Source organism: Hypanus sabinus, chromosome 1 (genome assembly GCF_030144855.1).
Source record: "Hypanus sabinus isolate sHypSab1 chromosome 1, sHypSab1.hap1, whole genome shotgun sequence".
In the NCBI taxonomy this organism is placed as follows: Eukaryota; Metazoa; Chordata; class Chondrichthyes; order Myliobatiformes; family Dasyatidae; genus Hypanus; species Hypanus sabinus.
This window is the reverse complement of record NC_082706.1, coordinates 207657220-207676523: the sequence shown is the minus strand read 5'-3', so window position 1 is coordinate 207676523 and position 19304 is coordinate 207657220. Positions and strand designations below refer to the sequence as shown.

General features: G+C 42.7%; 1 protein-coding gene and 1 long non-coding RNA gene across 3 annotated transcripts in view; one reads left to right on the top strand and one right to left on the bottom strand.

Annotated features, from left to right (window-relative positions):
- deptor (DEP domain containing MTOR-interacting protein) overlaps positions 1 to 13133 on the top strand; it is a 111745-nt gene extending 98612 nt beyond the window's left edge. Inside the window, exon 10 of the mRNA XM_059984715.1 lies at positions 11588 to 13133. Within this exon, the coding sequence (XP_059840698.1) occupies positions 11588 to 11719 (132 nt within the window). The 3' untranslated portion in view covers positions 11720 to 13133. The remainder of the gene's footprint in view (positions 1 to 11587) is intronic.
- Positions 13134 to 13268: 135 nt separating this feature from the next.
- LOC132402117 (uncharacterized) overlaps positions 13269 to 19304 on the bottom strand; it is a 67814-nt gene continuing 61778 nt past the window's right edge. For both annotated transcript variants that reach the window (XR_009514808.1, XR_009514807.1), the window contains one exon: positions 13269 to 14703. This is a non-coding gene — a long non-coding RNA (uncharacterized LOC132402117). The remainder of the gene's footprint in view (positions 14704 to 19304) is intronic.

The window sequence follows — 19304 nt, the reverse complement described above, 5'->3', positions numbered from 1 at the left end:
TTTCATCATGGCTGGTCCAGTTTTCCTCTCTGCTTCTTCCTGTCTCACCTGAAGCCCTGACCAGTCAAGCATCTATCAACCTCTGCCTTAAATAAACAGAGACTTGGTCCCCACAGCTGCCTGTGGCAAAGATTCACCATCCTCTGCCTGAAGAAGTTCCTCCTCATCTCCAGTCTAATGGATACCCCTCTATTCTGAGGCTGTGTCCTCTGGTCTTAGACTCTCCCATCATAGGAAACATCCTTTCCACATTTGCTCTATCAAGGCCTTTCACCATTCGACAGGTTTCAATGAGGTCACCCCTCATTCTTCTGAATTCTACTGAATACAGGCCCAGAACTATCAAACTCTCTGCATATGAGAAGCCATTCAATCGTGGAATCATTTTCATGAAACTCGTTTGAACTCTCTCCAGTTTCAGCACCTCCTTTCTTAGATAAGGGGCCCAAACCTGCCCACAATACTCCAAGTGAGGCCTCACCAGTGCTTTATAAAGTCTCAACATTACCTTCCTGCATTTCTATTCTAGTCCTCTTGAAAAGAATGCTAACATTGTATTTGCCTTCCTCACCACAGACTCAACCTGCAAGTTAACCTTTAGGGAAACCTACATTTAGAAAATAGTCAACTCTGTTGTTCTTCTACCAAAGTACATGATCATACACTTCCCAAAACTGTATTCCATCTGCCATTTTTTGCCTATTTTCCTAATCTGTCTCAGTCCTTTTGAAGCCTCTCTTCCTCAAAAGCACCTGCCCCTTCACCTACATATTGTATGCAAGCTTTACAATAAACCCATCAATTCCATCATCCAAATCATTGACATATAATGTAAGAAGAAATTAATCCCAACACAAACCTAGTAAAACACTAGGAAGAGCTCCCTTTATTCCTACTCTTTGCCTCCTGCCAATCAGCTACTGCTTTATCCATGCTAGAATCTTTCCTGTAATACCATGGGCTCATAGCTTGTTATGCAGCCTCATGTGTGGCACCTTGTCAAAGCCTTTCTGAAAATCCAAGTGCACAAAATCAACCAATTCTCCTTCATCTATCCTGCTTGTTATTTCTTCAAAGTTTTCCAACTGATTTGTCCAACAAGATTTTCCCTTAAGGAAACCATGCTGACTATGGTCTGTTTTAGCACTTGCCTCCAAGTACCCTGGGTCCTCATCCTTGATGATCGACTGCAACGTCTTGCCAACTGGCCTGTAGTTTCCTTTCTTCTGCCTCTCTCCCTTCTTGAAGAGTGGAGTGACTTTGGCAATTTTCCAGTCTTCCGGAACCATTCCGGATTCTAGTGGTTCTTGAAAGATCTTTCCTAATGCCTCCATGCAGCCACCTCTTTCAGACACCATCTGGCCCAGGTGACTTATCTACCTTCGGACCTTTCCATTTCCCGACCATGCAACACTGCAGTGCTCCTTGCAGCAGGCACAGAAATACAAAATGCAGGAGGAATTCGACAGGCCAGGTTGCATTAATGGAGGGGAATAAACCAGCCTTTTTTAGGATGGAATGGAAGGGGAAGAAACCAGGAATGGAACGTGGTGATGGTGTTGGGGGCTGGAGCGGTGGCGAGTACAAGCTGGCGGGTGATAGGTGAACCAGGTGAGGGGGATGTTGGGTGGCGGTGGGGTGATGAAGTAAGATAACGGGAAGGGATAGGTGGAAGAGATAAAGGGCTGAAGAAAGAGGAATCTGATACAGGAGAGTGTTCTATGTAAGAAAAGGAAGGAAGAAGGGCACCAGAGGGAGGAGATGGACAGGAGAGGAGAAGAGAAGGCATGAGAGAGTAAGTGGAATGGTAAATGTGTTACCTCACCCGGATTGATTTTTTTGAGAGCCTTGAATGGAGGGGAAAGGGCAGGTGAGGCACTTCTGCTTGCAGGGATAGATCCCAAGAGAGGGATCTGAGGGGATGGACACTCATTAAGGGTGAAAGGTGAAATATTTAAAGGGAACCAGAGGGGGAGTTTCTTCACTCAGAGGGTGGTGTGAGTGTGGAACGAGCTGCCGGCAGAAGTGGTGGATGTGGGTTTGATTGCAATATAAAAGAAGAAGTTTGGATAAGTACATGGATGGGAGGGTTATGGAGAGTTATGTGGGCCGATGTGACTAGGCAAAATAACAGTTCAGCATGGACTAGATGGGCCAAAGGGCCTTTTCTTCTTGCTGTCATGCTATATGAGTCTTTGACTAAAAACATTGCTCTCAAATAGTAAATATGCACATAGTTCCTGTCAACTGTAAAATTAAAATTCACTTGACAGAATTTCTTATTCATTTTAATTACTTTATGTAGCAGTACAGTTCAGTGTAGCCTCTCCAGTACTGTCCCACAATCCCTGACTACTTCGATTTAACCCTAACCTAATCACAGGACCAATTAATCTACTTGGTACAACTTTGGACTGTGGAAGGAAAAGGAGGAGCCGGGGAAAGTTCCATAGAGAGGACGTACAGAGACTCGTTACTGAACGTAGCTGGAAATGAACTCTGAACTCTGGAATGCCCCAAGCTGTAATAGCATCATGCTAACCACTACACTGCCGTGAAGTCAGGGTCTTTCTGGGTATAGACGTCTGGCACTCGCATCAAATGTTAAAGCTGAGGTCGTGCAGGGGTCAGTGTCTGTGTGGAAAGCAGCAAGCAGGTATGCTGCCCGACTGGAGGTAGAAAATGAACAAATGTTTAACCTGATCCCCGTATGATCTAGTTTCATTGCAATAGTTTTGTTCAATCAGAACATGAGCCTGCAGTAAAAGCTGAGGCTTACCCACAAGCTTCAGCCTTTGAGGCGAAGCACCAGATGGTATCTGGAATAAATAGAATCAATGCCTTCTGCTTGGTGGGGTGGGGGGGGGGGGGGAGATGATATTGATTTTTCTCTCCGCAGGAAGTTTGCAATTCCACTTTAATTAAAGTCTGAATCCAACCAAGTGATTTGAAATTATGCTGTTTGACCAGGGTTCACTTCTGTTTTGTGCTCTTTCTCAAAGGTTCATTTATGCTTTCTTTTTGAATAATATGCGGGTGATTAAAGTATTTTGGAAGATTAGCCTCTCATGTTCGGGCCAAGTGTTGTTGATGTCCAGCATCTAACAGCAGGAGCTGATTTGTCACAGTTGTGCAATAGGTCAAAATGGGTGATATCATCAATGTTGGATCCTACCTGTAGATCTTGCATGGAAATCACAGAATATTGAACAGTACAGGCCCTTTGGCCCACAATGTTACACTGACCTTTTAACAATCTAACCCTTCTCTCCTACATTGCCCTCCATTTTCCTATCATCTCTGTGCCTACCTTAGAAACTTACAGACTTAGAAACTTACTCAATCTATCCTCATAACACGTGCTCTCTAATTCTGGCGGCATCCTGGTAAATCTCCTCTGCACCCTCTTTAAAGCTTCCATATCCTTCCTATATTGAGGTAACCAGAACTGAAGACTATCCCAAGTGTGATCTAACCAGGGCCTTACAGAGCATCAACGTTACTTTGCAGCAATTAAAAATTGGGAGAGTATTAAAAATGGGAATCACGGTTCCCATTGTTGACACTCTCCACTTGCATCATTTTTTCTTTGCTGTTGTACCTGGCAGTTCTGGTTAAACGTAGGGGTTGTCCATCGTGTCCAATGATAACGGGAAGCCTGTGCAGGAGAGTTTTAAAGTGGAGATGCCATTGCACTGGTGCAGTTCCACTCTCTCAACTTCAGAAGTCTGGGTCTAGGGTATGAGTAAGCTTCACAAACTGGGGTCTCCCTTGGTTTCTCCTGTGCCTTATCGTGTCCTTCGATCTCCACAGAGTGTTGTAGAACTGCCTTCCTAGCCAGCAGATCTCATCCACCCGTTCTGCTGGAGTTGACTTCCCATCCTAGGAAAGGCATGTCTCTATCCCATTGGGGTGTGGCTGCTGTACCCATTTCTCACCACAAGGATTTAGAATACTTTCAGCAGGTTGGGGCTCTGGTCAGCTTAAATTGTTCTGCACCTTCTAAAAGACATTGGAGTAGAATTAGGCCATTCAGCCCATCAAGTCCACTCTGCCATTTATGTATTTACAGTGGATATGAAAAGTATTCAACCACCTTGGAAGTTTTCATGTTTTATTGTTTTGCAATATTGAATTTCAGTGGATTTAATTTCGCTTTTTTTTACACTGATCAACAGAAATAGACGTGTCAAAGTAAAAACAGATCTCTACAAAGTGATCTGAATTAATTACAAATATAAAACACAAAATAATTGATTGCTTAAATATTCAGCCCCCTCAGGTCAGTATTTAGTAGATGCACCTTTGGCAGCAATTACAGCCTTGAGTCTGTGTGGATAGGTCTCTATCAGCTTTACACATCTGGACACTGCATTTTTTTCTAATTCATTATAAAACTTCTCAAGTTCTGTCAAATTGCATGGGGATCGTGAGTGCACAGCCTTTTCAAGAGAAAATCTGCAGATGCTGGAAATTCAAGCAACACACACCAAATGCTGGAGGCCATGTACAGTGCTGGCTTTGGATCTTCTCATTGCCAACTGCTGACGGGACATCAACCGTCTCAATTTCACTGCCCCTCTCTACAGTTCCAACCTCACCCTCCAGTCTCTCTCAACTAATCCTTACCTCACCATCAAACACGTAGATAAGAGGGGTGCTGCAATAGACAATAGGTGCAGAAGTAGACCATTCGGCCCTTAGAGCCTGCACCGCCATTCTGAAATCATGGCTGATCATCTACTATCAATACCCGGTTCCTGCCTTGACCCCATATCCCTTGATTCCCCTATCCATAAGATACCTATCTAGCTCCTTCTTGAAAGCATCCAGAGAATTGGCCTCCACTACCTTCCAAGGCAGTGCATTCCAGACCTCCACAACTCTCTGGGAGAAGAAGTTTTTCCTTAACTCTGTCCTAAATGACCTACCCATTATTCTCAAACCATGCCCTCTGGTACTGGACTCTCCCAGCATCTGGAACATATTTCCTGCCTCTATCTTGTCCAATCCCTTAATAATCTTATATGTTGCAATCAGATCCCCTCTCGATCTCCTTAATTCCAGCATGTACAAGCCCAGTCTCTCTAACCTCTCTGCGTAAGACAGTCCGGACATCCCAAGAATTAACTTTGTGAATCTACACTGCACTTCCTCTACAGCCAGGATGTCCTTCCTTAACCCTGGAGACCAAAACTGTACACAATACTCCAGGTGTGATCTCACCAGGGCCCTGTACAAATGCAAGAGGATTTCCTTGTTCTTGTACTCAATTCCCTTTGTAATAAAGGACAACATTCCATTAGCCTTCTTCACTGCCTGCTGCACTTGCTTATTCACCCTCAGTGACTGATGAACAAGGACTCCTAGATCTCTTTGTATTTCTCCCTTACCTAACTCTACACCGTTCAGATAATAATCTGCTTTCCTGTTCTTACTCCCAAAGTGGATAACCTCACACTTATTCACATTAAACGTCATCTGCCAAGTATCTGCCCACTCACCCAGCCTATCCAAGTCACCCTGAATTCTCCTGACATCCTCATTACATGTCACCCTGCCACCCAGCTTAGTATCATCAGCAAATTTGCTGATGTTATTCTCAATGCCTTCATTAAATTGTTGACGTAAATTGTAAACAGCTGTGGTCCCAATACCGAATCCTGTGGCACCCCACTAGTCACCACCTGCCATTCCGAGAAACAACCATTCACCGCTACCTTTTGCTTTCTTTCTGCCAACCAGTTTTATATCCAAGTCAATGTTTTCCCCCCGATGCACTGAGCTTTTATTTTACCCACCAATCTCCTATGTGGGACCTTATCAAATGCCTTCTGAAAATCAAGGTACACTGCATCCACTGGATCTCCCTTGTCTAACTTGCTGGTTACATCCTCGAAAAACTCCAATACATTAGTCAAGCATGATTTACCCTTGGTAAATCCATGCTGGCTCGGCCCAATCCTATCACTGCTATCTAGATATGCCACTATTTCATCCTTAATCTTTAATAATGGACTTTAGTATGCCACTATTTCATCTTTAATGATCCAGGTACAACTGTCAGATACTTTGCCTTACATACCCCTTGAACTGGATCCCACTGAGCACCAGGCGATTATCTCCCACACCGTCACTGACCTTATTAGCTCCAGGGATCTCCCATTCACTGCCACCAACCTCATAGTTTCCTCATCCAGCACCTCCCATTTCTACCACTTACCCAAGATCCACAAACCTGCCTTTCCAGGTAGACCCACTGTTCCAGCTTGTTCCTGCCCCACTGAACTCATCTGTATTGTTCAACTCAGTTTTATCCCCCAGTTCTGTCCCTTCCAACCTACATCCATGACACTTCACATGATTTCATGATTCAGGTCCCGAGCATCTTATTTTCACCATGGATGTCCTGTCCCTATACACCTCCATCCCCCACCAGGAAGGCCTCAAAGCTCTCAGTTTCTTTCTAGACACCAGACAAGTTCCCCTCCCTGACCACTCTCCTCTGTCTGGTGGAACTCTCAATAATTTCTCCTTTGGCTCCTCCCGCTTCCTTCAAACTCTCGTATGCGTCCCAGCTATGCCTACCTTTTTGTCGGCTATGTGGACCAGTGTATGTTCCGAGCCTACACCGGTGTTACCTGAGGTCAGTGTGGCCTCCTGTATATACCGATATAGATTGGGGAGATCACCTCACCGAGCACCTACACTCCATCCAACAGAAAAAGCGTCATCTCCCAGTGGCCACCCATTTTAATTCCCATTCCCATTCCATCTTATCCGTCCATGGCTTCCTACAGTCACGATGAGGCCACTCTCAGGTTGGAAGAGTGGCAGCTCCAACCTGATAGCATGAACATCAATTTTTCAAACTTCCAGTAATGGCCCACTTCTGTCGCCATGTTGTGTTCTTTATACGTACTGTGGGTTACTCATAAAGAAACATATTCTGGAAGAACATAACTAGAAGTTTTTAGCAGCAAACAGCAACTATGTTTTACACTGCCATGCTTTCTAGATCATTCTGCCATTTCTGCGCATGCTGAGAACTCTCTCCAATCACGTTCTAACACGTCATATCACCACATCTTCCTTTCCTTAAAAAGGAAAACAATTAGCAACATTAATCAAAACAAATGCTTAATTTAACATGTCTCTATCAGTCTCTGGGGGTTTACGAACACGAGTAGCCCACACAGAGTGAAGAGTGGTTCACACAGTTCTTGTGTTAGTTTGTTATTTTAATGGTTTGTGTGGTCTACTTCAGTTAACTGAAGCTCTGAAGTTGGCTCTTTCTTGAGGTCTTTGCGAAGTAATCACAATTCATTCATTAACTGTGTGATCTCTTTTTTATGCTGAGACTTCATCATTTCAATAAAACTTCTCAATTCCTTCACTTGTGCTTTCACTTCTTCAATTGGATCCTATTTCTTGTCATTCTTTGGCTTCAGCTCAGTATTGAACTGTACCGGCAAGTTTAGTTTTGCTGGCAAAGCTTTGTCAGAGGCTGGTAACAAAGGGATGGGTCTGGGATTTTCCTTTATGACTTCTTTTACTTTTGCTGCATGGGAATCAAATCCTGTTTTCTCTTTTCTCTCCCCCTCCCCCTCCCTCTCTCTCTCTCTCTCCCTCTCCCTCTCCCTCTCTCTCTTTCTCTCTCCCCCTCTCTCTCTCTCTCTCCCCCTCTCTCTCTCTCCCCCCCTCTCTCTCTCTCTCCCCCTCTCTCTCTCTCTCTCCCCCTCTCCCTCTCCCTCTCCCTCTCTCTCCCTCTTTCTTGCTCTCATCAAGTCACTATATTCTGAGTCTGTGTCACTGTCCAGGACTAAGTCTCTTTTCACAAAATTGAGTCCCTTACAGGCAGATAAGCCAAGTATTGACTACATTTTTTTGGCACAGCCACAAATGAAAGCATGTGCACAATATATTTGTCTGATACTTTTGGCACACATGTTCCTTTAACTGGATGTCTGCACCTGAATACCCAGTTACTTTTGTATTTGTCTGATGTAACTTTGGTCTTGGCTTTAATACATTAAACTCAGATTCTGCAAGAACATTTACTTGTGCTCCAGGATCAAGTTTAAACAGAATATTGTTTTGATTCACTTGCAGTGGCATAGTCTAGTCATTCTTATTTTGTTTTCATGAAGCACATCGATATAAAACTACTCACGTTCATTTTCAAGCAATGACTGCATTTATGTGTTTTATTTCCTTTCTGCTTCTACAACGGTGTGAAAAATAATTACTCTTACTGCAGTGATTCCACATTTTTTCTTTCAGATGATGTCTTGCTCTCTGTTGGTTTTGTTGCCATTTTATTACTTTTTCTAACATTCACGCTTTTCCATAGTGTCTACATAGCTCTCAATAAAAAGCTCTTTAGCCTGCGATGTCACAAATTCTGAAGCTTTGCATAGAATCAAAGCTTTTTCCAAATCTGTGTCTGGTTCTCTTAAGAGTCTTTCTTTCAGACCATCATCCAGAATGCTGCAAACAATTCTGTCTTTAATGAGAAAGTCTGTCAGCTCTGCAAACTCGCATGTTTTACTGCAGTTTCTCACCTTGGTAACAAATAGATCAATCGTTTGACCAGCTTTCTGCTTGCATGTAAAGAATTTGTACCGTTCATACATCACATTGCACTTTGGTATACAAAATGCTTCAAACTTGTTAATTATCACTTTTAAATTGAAATTATCTCCATTCTCAAAAAGTAAAATGGTTAAATACCTCAATTGTGTCATCACCAATCACATGGCATAGAGTCGCAGCTCTAGTTTTTTCCATTTTATTTTCTGCTCCGATCGCAGATAAATTAATTTCAAAACGCTGTTTAAATCTTTTACAGTTTTCAGCAGCATTTCCAGTCAGCTGAAGCGTTGATGGGGGGTTGCAAAACTTCCATTTTTAAGGCTGTTAGCAAACACTAAAAAAGTGTGTGCTTTTTTTTTGATTATCTTCACTTCTCCCCTGTTATTGAAACGTATTATTCTTCCAGACTGACTTCTGACACCATGTTGTGTTTGTTAAGCATACTGTGGGTTACTCATAAGGAAACGTATTCTGGAAGAACATAACTAGAACTTTTATTTAACAGCAAACAGCAACCACGTTTTACACTGCCATGCTTTCTAGATCATTCTGCCATTTCTGCGCATGCTCCGAACTCTGTCCAATCACGTGACACGTGATATCACCACAGTCCCCACATTCCCTTAATCATTCCCCATTCCTCTCTAACCTTGTCTCCTTACCTGCCTATCACCTCCCTCTGGTGCTCCTCACCCTTTTCCTTCTTCCATGGCCTTCTGTCCTCTCCTCTCAGATTCCCCCTTCTCCAGCCCCGTATCTCTTCCGCCAATCAACCTCCCAGCTCTTTACAACACACAAAAAGTGCTGCAGGAACTCAGCAGACCAGGCAGTATCTGTTGGAAAAGAGTACAGTTGATGTTTTGGGCCGAGACCCTTCATCAGGCCTTGAAGAAAAAAAGATGAGGAGTCAGAGTTAGGAGGTGAGGGGAGGGGAGGAAGAAACACCAGTGGATAGGTGAAACTGGGAGGTCAGAGGGATGAAGTAAAGAGCTGTGAATTTGATTGGTGAAGGAGATACAGGGCTGGAGAAGGGGGAATCTGATAGAGGACAGAAAACCATGAAGGAAAGAAAAGGGGGAGGAGCACCAGATGGAATGGGGAATTGCAAAGTGGGGACATTACCAGAATTTCAAAAGGTCAATGTTCATGCCATCAGGTTGGAGGCTACCCAGACAGAATACAAGGTATTGCTCCTCCAAGCTGAGTGTGGCCTCATGACAGTAGAGGAGGCCATGGACTGACCCCTCCCCACCTTCTTATTTGGACTCCTCATCTTTTTTCTTCCAGTGCTGATGAAAGGTTTCAGCCGGAAACATTGACTGTACTCTTCCATAGATGCTGCCTGGTCTGCTGAGTTCCTCCAGCGTGTTGTGTGTGTTGCACTTATTAAGTCCAGGCACAAATTCTCAATTGGATTGAGGTCTGGACTGTGACTCACTCCAGGGCATTAACTTTGTTGTTTTTAATCCATTCCTGTGTAGCTTTGGATTCTTGGGGTCATCCTCTTTCTGGAAAACACATCCTCTCCCAAGTCTCAATTCTCCTGCAGACTGTATCAGGTTTTCCTCCAGGATTTCCCTGTATTTTACTGCATTCATTTTGCCCTCTATCTTCACAAGCCTTCCAGGGCCTGCTGCAGTGAAGCATCCCCACAGCGTGATGCAGCCATCACCATGCTCCATGGTGGGGTTGGTGTGCTTTTGATGATGTATGGTGTTTGGCTTATGCCAAAGATAATGTTTAGTCTGACGGCCAAAATGTTCAATCTTAGTTGCGTTAGGCCATGCAATCTTCTTCCGGCTGACTTCAGAGTATCCCACAAACTCTAGCTGAGATCTAATGTGAGATTTTTTTCAGAAGCTTTCTCTTTGTCACTCTCCCATAAAGCTGTGACTGGTAAAGCACCTGGACAACAGTCGTATGCACAGCCTCTCCCATCTCAGCCACTGAAGCTCGTAACTCCTCTGGAGTTGTCATAGGACTCTTGGTGGCCTCCCTCACTAGTCCCCTTCTTGCACGTCATTCCGTTTTTGAGGACAGCCTGTTCTAGGCAGACTTACAGCTGTGCCATATTCTTTCCATTTCTTGATGATTGACTTAGCTGAACTCTAAGGGATATTCAGTGACTTGAAAATGTTCTTGTATCCCTCTTCTGGCTTGTGATTTTCAATAACCATTTCATCGTTTGTTGGAGTGTTCTTCATGGTGTCATTTTTTGTCTGGATACTGACTCACCAGCAGTTGGCACATGTGATCCCTATTTAACTAATTATGTGACTTCTAAAACCAATTGGCTGCATCAGTGACGATTTGGTTTATCATATCAAGGGGGTGCTGAATACTTATGCAATCAATTATTTTATGTTTTATATTTGTAATTAATTTAGATCACTTTGTAGAGATCTGTTTTCACTTTGACACAAAAGTTATTTTTCTGTTGACCAGTGTCAAAAAGCCCAAATTAAGTCCACTGTGATTCAGTTGTTAAACAATAAAACATGAGAACTTCCGGGGGGGGGGGGGGGGTGAATACTTTTTATAGACACTGTATATACCTTTTATATAGAGAGTGAAAGGGCATTTAAGATGCTTGTAGATAGGCACATGGGTGAAAGGAAAGAACTGGAGGGCTATGCTAGAGTGATCTTAGAGTTACACACAGAAAATGCTGGGAGAACTCAGCATGTCAGGCAGCATGTATGGAGTGGAATAAAGCATTGATGTTTTTTGTGGAGACCTTCCATCAGGTGTCCTAATGAAGGGTCTCAGTCCTTAATTCCTCTCCATTTATGCTGCCTGATCTGCTGAGTTCTTCCAGCATTTTGCGCGTGTTGCTCTGGATTTTCAGCATCTGCAGCGTCTCTTGTTTCAATTGATCTTGTGAAGGTTGTAGATGAAAAGGGCCATGCACTGTGGCACTGTGCTGCATTCTTCTACGCTTCTGTGAAATAACTGTTGAAATTATATTGTTTGTTTCTCAACTTTTTTTTAGATTCGGCAATTCGTTGTTTCTGTGAATGGACTAAATGTTCTTCACCTGGACTACAGAACTATCAGCAACCTCATCCTCACTGGCCAACGCACCGTCGTAATGGAGATCATGGAGGAAGTGAACTCTGAATAGGAGAATTGCCGGTCATGAAGTGTGATGGGAATACTGTGTGAAACTGGAAAAGGGAACGTATACTGTAGCTCTTTAGGGTTATAACATTGCCTTGTTTAAAAAATTTTTTTTTAGAACTGCCTCATTTGAATGTTTAAAGTTTTCTAAACACTGGAACTAGAATATGCTTTACATGAAGTGTGTGGTCGTCGTAATATATTAGACACTTAGAAAGCATGTTTTGTACATAACTATTTTGTCTTTTGTTTACATTAAGGTGTAGGATGTAACAAGCTGTTTTATTTTACATGCAGAAGAAATACCTCAACTCTGGAATAAATGATTTGTTTCTGTTTTACCACCAAAAGCAAAGAGCTGTCACTCTGAGCTCACTCCCTCTGGGTTCACTACTACTTTAACAGTATTTGTGCAGTGAAGTAACTGAGAATATCCCAGTCTTCTTATGGTATACTGGATGGGGCTTTAAGAGGTGATAGCATCAGCCTCCCTAAAATTGGAACTCCTGCTGACCTTAATACCAAATACTCTCTTCTCTGAAAAAGAAGAAACTTTGGCTTGAGTTGCAATCTCTTAAACTGATTTTTGTTTTCTTCCCCTTTTCCATTCTGTTTGCATTCAATGATGCATTGCAATATTATCAAAATTATCCGCAAATTATCACTGTGTTCAGCAAAGCTTAATTTTATTTAAATTTCCATTTCTACTTGTGAAAATATTCTGGGCACATTTTTTCTAACTTACTTTATGGATGAGATGCACTTACCAGAAAGTTTTAAAGTATCCTGAACGTAGAAATGAAACTTCTTTTGGACCATTTGGATCGAGGTGCCCAGAATCACAATTTAAAAGTATTAAAAGTGCCGAAGTATTGATTGACAAAATTTGACTGAACACTGGGAAGATTGTTTATTTATCTTCAATAAAGCGAAGTAAACAAAAAGCAGCTTTGAAAAACATACCCATTTTTATTTGGGAAAAACTGGTAAATAGAATTTCAGTTGAAATAAGCAGCTGGATTTTTAACATATTGGGAGTTAATTCCAAACGCTGTGGCTGACTGTGTTTGTCCTTTACCCAATCCACCTGCAAGTCCCTCCCCAGCCCTCCACCCCCCCCCCCCCCCCCCGGCACCATGGGGATTAAGCTACAGCTTGCCTGATCAAAGATGAAGCAAGCAGTTACCAGCATTTGAACCCTGAGGGTTTATTTGACAGCAGGATCACTTGTTGATTGTCATTGAAATGTTCAATTCTGTCAGTGTTTCTCCGTTTAGTACTTTTAGTTTTAAATGTATTTTGTTTTCTTGAGCTGTGATTTAAATTTTCTAGAAACTTAATTCATTGAAAAAGATGGTGCACCATGTAGCCTGTATTTACCTCAGTCTTCATGCAGGCACATTTTGAGGCTTTGAATAAATTTGATCTTGTATGTATTTTTAGAACTGGTGTTTAGTTCTTAGCAGTCAACCAGGCAATGATACAGATTTGCAAAAGCACGGGAGTTTCTGCAGATGCTGGAAATCAAGATTAACACAATAACACACAAAATGCTGGAGGGGCTTAGCAGGTCAGATGGCATCACGGAGGAATAAAGGAATAAAGAGCCAATGTTTTGGACTGAGATCCTTCATCAGGACTTTTCACGTCTCTTCTGTGGTAATGGAATTTTGTTGTACAAATCTATTTATTTATTGAGATACAGCACAGATTAGGCCCTTCGAGCTGTGCCATCCAGCAATCCCCCAATTTGATCCCAGCCTACTTACAGGGTATTTTACAATGACCAGTTAGCCTATCAACCAGTACAGCTTCGGAATGTGGGGGGAAACACACACAGTCACGGGGAGAATGTACAAACTCCTTACAGGCAGCAGCGGGAAATGAACCCAGTGTACCTGCACTGTAAAGCATTGTGCTAACTACTACGCTGCCCGTGCCACCCCACAAAATAGGAACAGGTACAAAGAAGCCATTTAGTCTTGTCAAAAGCTTTTGGCCACTAGCTGTGTTTCATCCTGGGGTTTCAAAAAATATTAAAATATAATCCTGTTGATTAAAAAAGTCATGCTTTAATAGGTATCACAGTACTTCAAGAACAAATGACCTTACAATGTTCACAGTCTTCTGCTGTGCCCACTTGGTTTTGTTGTAAAGACAAAGTTTGACGGTGACATACAGTGTAGATGACTAGAGTTTGTTCTGGGAGGGGTGCTGATCGGGTCAGGCTGCTGGGACAACACTACTCTCTTAAATTGGCTTGGAGTTATGAAGCAGAGGGTGGTAGTACTGGAAATCAAAGAGTTTGCTTCCTGAATACTTTTAGATGCATCTTCTGGATTTTGGACTGCTGATCATGAAAATCACCATGAAATTTCCGTATCATGCACCATTTTTAAAAATCGCCTATATTTGTTATTTCAATACACAATTCAAGTTAGTTAAAATGTTGCTCACCATATAAGCTGAAATGTTTTCTATCTTGCTCAGGCAGGGTGGATGCTGCATGGCAGGACAGGTTTTAGAAAGGCAATACATTTCCATGAAGGATTTCAATATTTGAGACAGATGTTTCCCAGATTAACTGATGCCAAGATTAAGGAAGGTGTTTTTGTTGATCCACAAATCAAACAGGTTATCAATGACAGGCAACGTGAAGTACCTCTGGTGGGACTGGAGAAAACAAATGGACAGCATTCAAAGATGTTGTTGAAAGTTTTCTTGACAACTTCAGAGCACTGAACTTAATGCAGCTGGTTGACAACATGCTTCAAGCATACGAAACCATGAAAAGCAACGTGTCACTAAAGATTCATTTTCTGCATTCCCATGTAGACTTCTTCCCTGCAAATGTTGGCGCTGTCAGTGATGATCATGGTGAAAGGTTTCACCGGGATATTGCAGTCATGGAGCAACGGTATCAGGGCAACTGGAATCCATCAATACTGGCTGATTATTGTTGGACACTTAAGTCAGAAGCCTCAGGCACTAGAGCACAAATGAAAATCATCAACAAAACATTTTTAGCTAGTTAAACTATTGCAAAGCATCAGCACCATTATGCAATTAAACACATACAAAAAATTTAATTTTGTGTTTCTCCAAATTCCTACATGATACAAATAGTCTGAAATGATATTTCTTCAGCTTCAAATGGTCTATCATTATTTATATCAATGCCTTGGACACAAAATACACAGTAAATTTATTATCACCATATACTGCCAATTCAGTTTCTTGTGGGCATTCATAGAAGAGACAAAGAAATACAATGCAATCAATCAAAATTTACACACCAACAAAAATGGACAAATAACCAATGTGCAAAAGAAGACAAACGGTGTCAATACAAGAAAAGATTAGCACAACACTATTACAGCTCAAAACCTGAGTTTAGTTCCGTCATCCTCTGTTGACAGTTTATGTTCCCTTCCCACGTGCTTGTGGGTTTCCTCCTACAGTCCATAGGCGCACTGGTTAGGTTATTGATTACAGTAAGTTGTCTGCTGATTAGACTAGGGTTACATTGGTGGGTTGCTGGAAGGGCCTGTTCTGTATCTCTAAATAAATAAGTGATACTGAGAACGTGAGTTGTAGAGTCCTTGAAAGTGAGTCACAGTTTGATCAGCAAGTTCAGAAATGATGTAAAATTCGAAGGTGGTCATTGTGGATGACGGGGATCTTTGATCATTTAGGGAATTGGGCTGAGGGGTGGCATGTGGGCAAGTGTGAGGTATTGCACTTTGGAAAGTCCAACCAGCACAGGACTTGCGGTAGAGCACAAGGGAACCAAGAAGTACACGCATCATTTGTTGAAAGTAGTGTCACAGGTTGACTGGTTGGTGAAACAAGCCATTTTGCATAAACACAACAGATTCTGCAGATGCTGTAAAACCAGAACAGCACACAAAATGCTGGAGGAACTCCGCAGGTCAGGCAGCATCTATACAAACGAACGAACAGTTGGGGCTTTGGGCCGAGACCCTTTCCTCAGGCTGTATGCTGGTTCTCATCAGTCAGGGCATTGGGTATTGGAGGTGGAAGGTTATGTTTCAGTTGTATAAGTCGTTAGTGAGGCTGCACTTTACTGTGCATGGCTCTGGTCACTTTAATACAGGAAAGATGTGGTTAAACTGGAAAGAGTGGAAAAGATTCACAAGGGAATTGCCAGGATTAGAAAGGAGCTGTTGACAGGCTGGATCTTTATTCCCTGGAGCGTAAAGAATGAGGGCTGGCCTTGTTTACCAAGGTTTATAAAATTATGAGGGCATAGATAAGATGGATGGTAACTTTTCCCAGGGTAGGGGAGTCCAAAACTAAGGAGCTTTAGCTTAGAGTCAGGTTTATCAACCTTTGGGCTTTGATCTTCAATATCAAACCCTTGCCACGGCCATGATTTCTTCTCGCTGCTGCCATCAGGAAGGAGGTGCAGGAGCTTCAGGTCTCACACCACCAGGTTCAGCAACAATTACTACCCCTCAACAATCGGGCTCATGAACTAGAGGGGATAACTTCTCTCAATTTCACTCACCCTATCACTAAACTGTTCCCACAAACTATGGACTCACTTTCAAAGACTCTTCATCTCATATTCTTGATTTATTTTGCTTATTTATACATTTACCTTTTTCACTATTGTGTCCTTTGTACATTGGTTGTCTGACCATCCTGTCAGGTGTGGTCTTTCATTTCTTGTATTTACCGTGTATGCCTGCAGGAAAATGGATCTCAGGGTTGTATAAGGTGACATATGTACTTTGATAATAAGCTTTGGACAGGCCGATGACGGAACCCCGAACCCCGAGCTCACTGACTCACCCATCCTCATGCCCCATACAGCCAGTTGTAGCTGCCCCCTGCGTATCTCCGGAGTGTGTTGGTTGTTAACGCAAATTACACATTTCACTACTTTTTGATGTACATGTGATAAATAAATGAATCTCAATTGTTTTTTGTGAGTTTGTGTGTGAACTGACACAGTTTTTGGGGCAATCGGCACAAAGTTGAGAAAGATGAATTGGACGATTGAAGGATACTGGAGGTACAGGGCAGGAACAGGAAGCAATGAGATTTGCTGGCTATGCTCTTGCAGTGATGGTACCAGTCAGATCTCAGCCATATGACCATAGTTTATCCAGATCAGAAACAGAATAAGGTTTATTATCATTGTCTGATGAGGTATGACCTCCAAGAGGACTACAACCTTGTCGTGGTTCGGAGGCTTGCGAGCTTCAATGACCCGGAGAGCTATGCCAGTTGGAGTCAAGGGCTTTATGCTTTGGCTCTTGGCAGGATCACCCATGCCAAAGAGGTCAAAGGGTAGAGACATCGGTCTTCCAGGTTCAGGAGTTCATCTCAGGGCTAACAAAACAGTCATGGGAACAGCAATGAAGAATCTTTCTATACCTGTGTCTCCACCCCGGACCTGCATGACTGACAGTAGTGAAAACAAAGAGGCAACTACTGGAACAATAAAGCCCCTGAAGGGCAGAGAAAACGCAACTGACCAAACACAACTTGGCGCTGTACTGTAGAGGCTTAAATGAGAACCCTGAACCACATCCGCATCACAATAGAGAAGATGGCCAAGGACAGACAGAGATGGGGGATCTTCATTGCTGCCCTAAATGCCAACAGGCGTGACAGGGAGAAAGTTAGTAAGTAACATAACACAATATTTCTTGTTGAACTCCTGAGGTCGAGTTGGTTGTTATCAAAAATTACACATTTCACTGTAAATTTTGATGTACACATGACAAATGAATCAATCTATTTTGCAGTCATGGAAAAGTAAATAGACAATAAACAATAGGTGCCGAAGTAGACCATTTGGCCCTTCGAGCCTGCACCACCATTTTGAGATCATGGCTGATCAACTACTATCAATACCCGGTTCCTGCCTTGTCCCCATATCCCTTGATTCCCCTATCCATAAGATTCCTATCTAGCTCCTTCTTGAAAGCATCCAGAGAATTGGCCTCCACTGCCTTCCAAGGCAGTGCATTCCAGACCCCCACAACTCTCTGGGAGAAGAGGTGTTTCCTTAACTCTGTCCTAAATGACCTACCCATTATTCTCAAACCATGCCCTCTGGTACTGGACTCTCCCAGCATCTGGAACATATTTCCTGCCTCTATCTTGTCCAATCGCTTAATAATCTTATGTTTCAATTAGATCCCCTCTCAATCTCCTTAATTCCAGCGTGTACAAGCCAAGTTTCTCTAACCTCTCTGCGTAACAGTCCAGACATCCCAGGAATTAACCTCGTGAATCTATGCTGCACTTCCTCTACAGCCAGGATGTCTTTCCTTAACCCTGGAGACCAAAACTGTAGACAATACTCCAGGTGTGGTCTCACCAGGGCTCTGTACAAATGCAAGAGGATTTCCTTGTTCTTGTTCTCAATTTCCTTTGTAATAAAGGCCAACATTCAATTAGCCTTCTTCACTGCCTGCTGCACTTGCTCATTCACCTTCAGTGACTGATGAACAAGGACCCCTAGATCTCTGTATTTCTCCCTTACCTAACTTTACACTGTTCAGATAATAATCTGCCTTCCTGTTCTTACTCCCAAAGTGGATAACCTCACACTTATTCACATTAAACGTCATCTGCCAAGTATCTGCCCACTCACCCAGCCTATCCAAGTCACCCTGAATTCTCCTAACATCCTCATCACATGTCACACTGCCACCCAGCTTAGTATCATCAGCAAATTTGCTGATGTTATTTTCAATGCCTTCATCTAAATCGTTGACGTAAATTGTAAACAGCTGTGGTCCCAATACCGAGCCCTGTGGCACCCCACTAGTCACCACCTGCCATTCCGAGAAACATCCATTCACCGCTACCCTTTGCTTTCTATCTGCCAACCAGTTTTCTATCCATGTCAATCCATGTCAATGTCTTCCCCCCGATGCCCTGAGCTTTGATTTTACCCACCAATCTTCTATGTGGGACCTTATCAAATGCCTTCTGAAAATCAAGGTACACTACATCCACTGGATCTCCCCCGTCTAACTTCCTGGTACATCCTCAAAAAGCTCCAACAGATTAGTCAAGCATGATTTACCCTTGGTAAATCCATGCTGGCTCGGCCCAATCCTATCACTGCTATCTAGATTCAACTTTAATAATGGACTCTAGCATCTTCCCCACCACTGATGTCAGGCTGACAGGTCAATAGTTCTCTGTTTTCTCCCTCCCTCCTGACTTAAAAAGTGGGATAACATTAGCTATTCTCCAATCCTCAGGAACTGATCCTGAATCTAAGGAGCATTGGAAAATGATTACCAATGCATCCGTAATTTCCAGCGCCACCTCCTTTAGTACCCTAGGATGCAGACCATCTGGACCTGGGGATTTGTCAGCCTTCAGTCCCATCAGTCTTCTCAGGTAGATAGGGTCATAAAAAGAGCTTTTGGTACATTGGGCTTTATAAATCAAAGTATTGAATATAAGAGTTGGAATGTTATGGTAAGGTTGTATAAGACATTGGTGAGACTGAATTTGGAGTATTGTGTGCAGCTGTGATCACCAAATTACAAAAAGGATATTAATAAGGTTGAAAGAGTGCAGAGAAGGTTTAC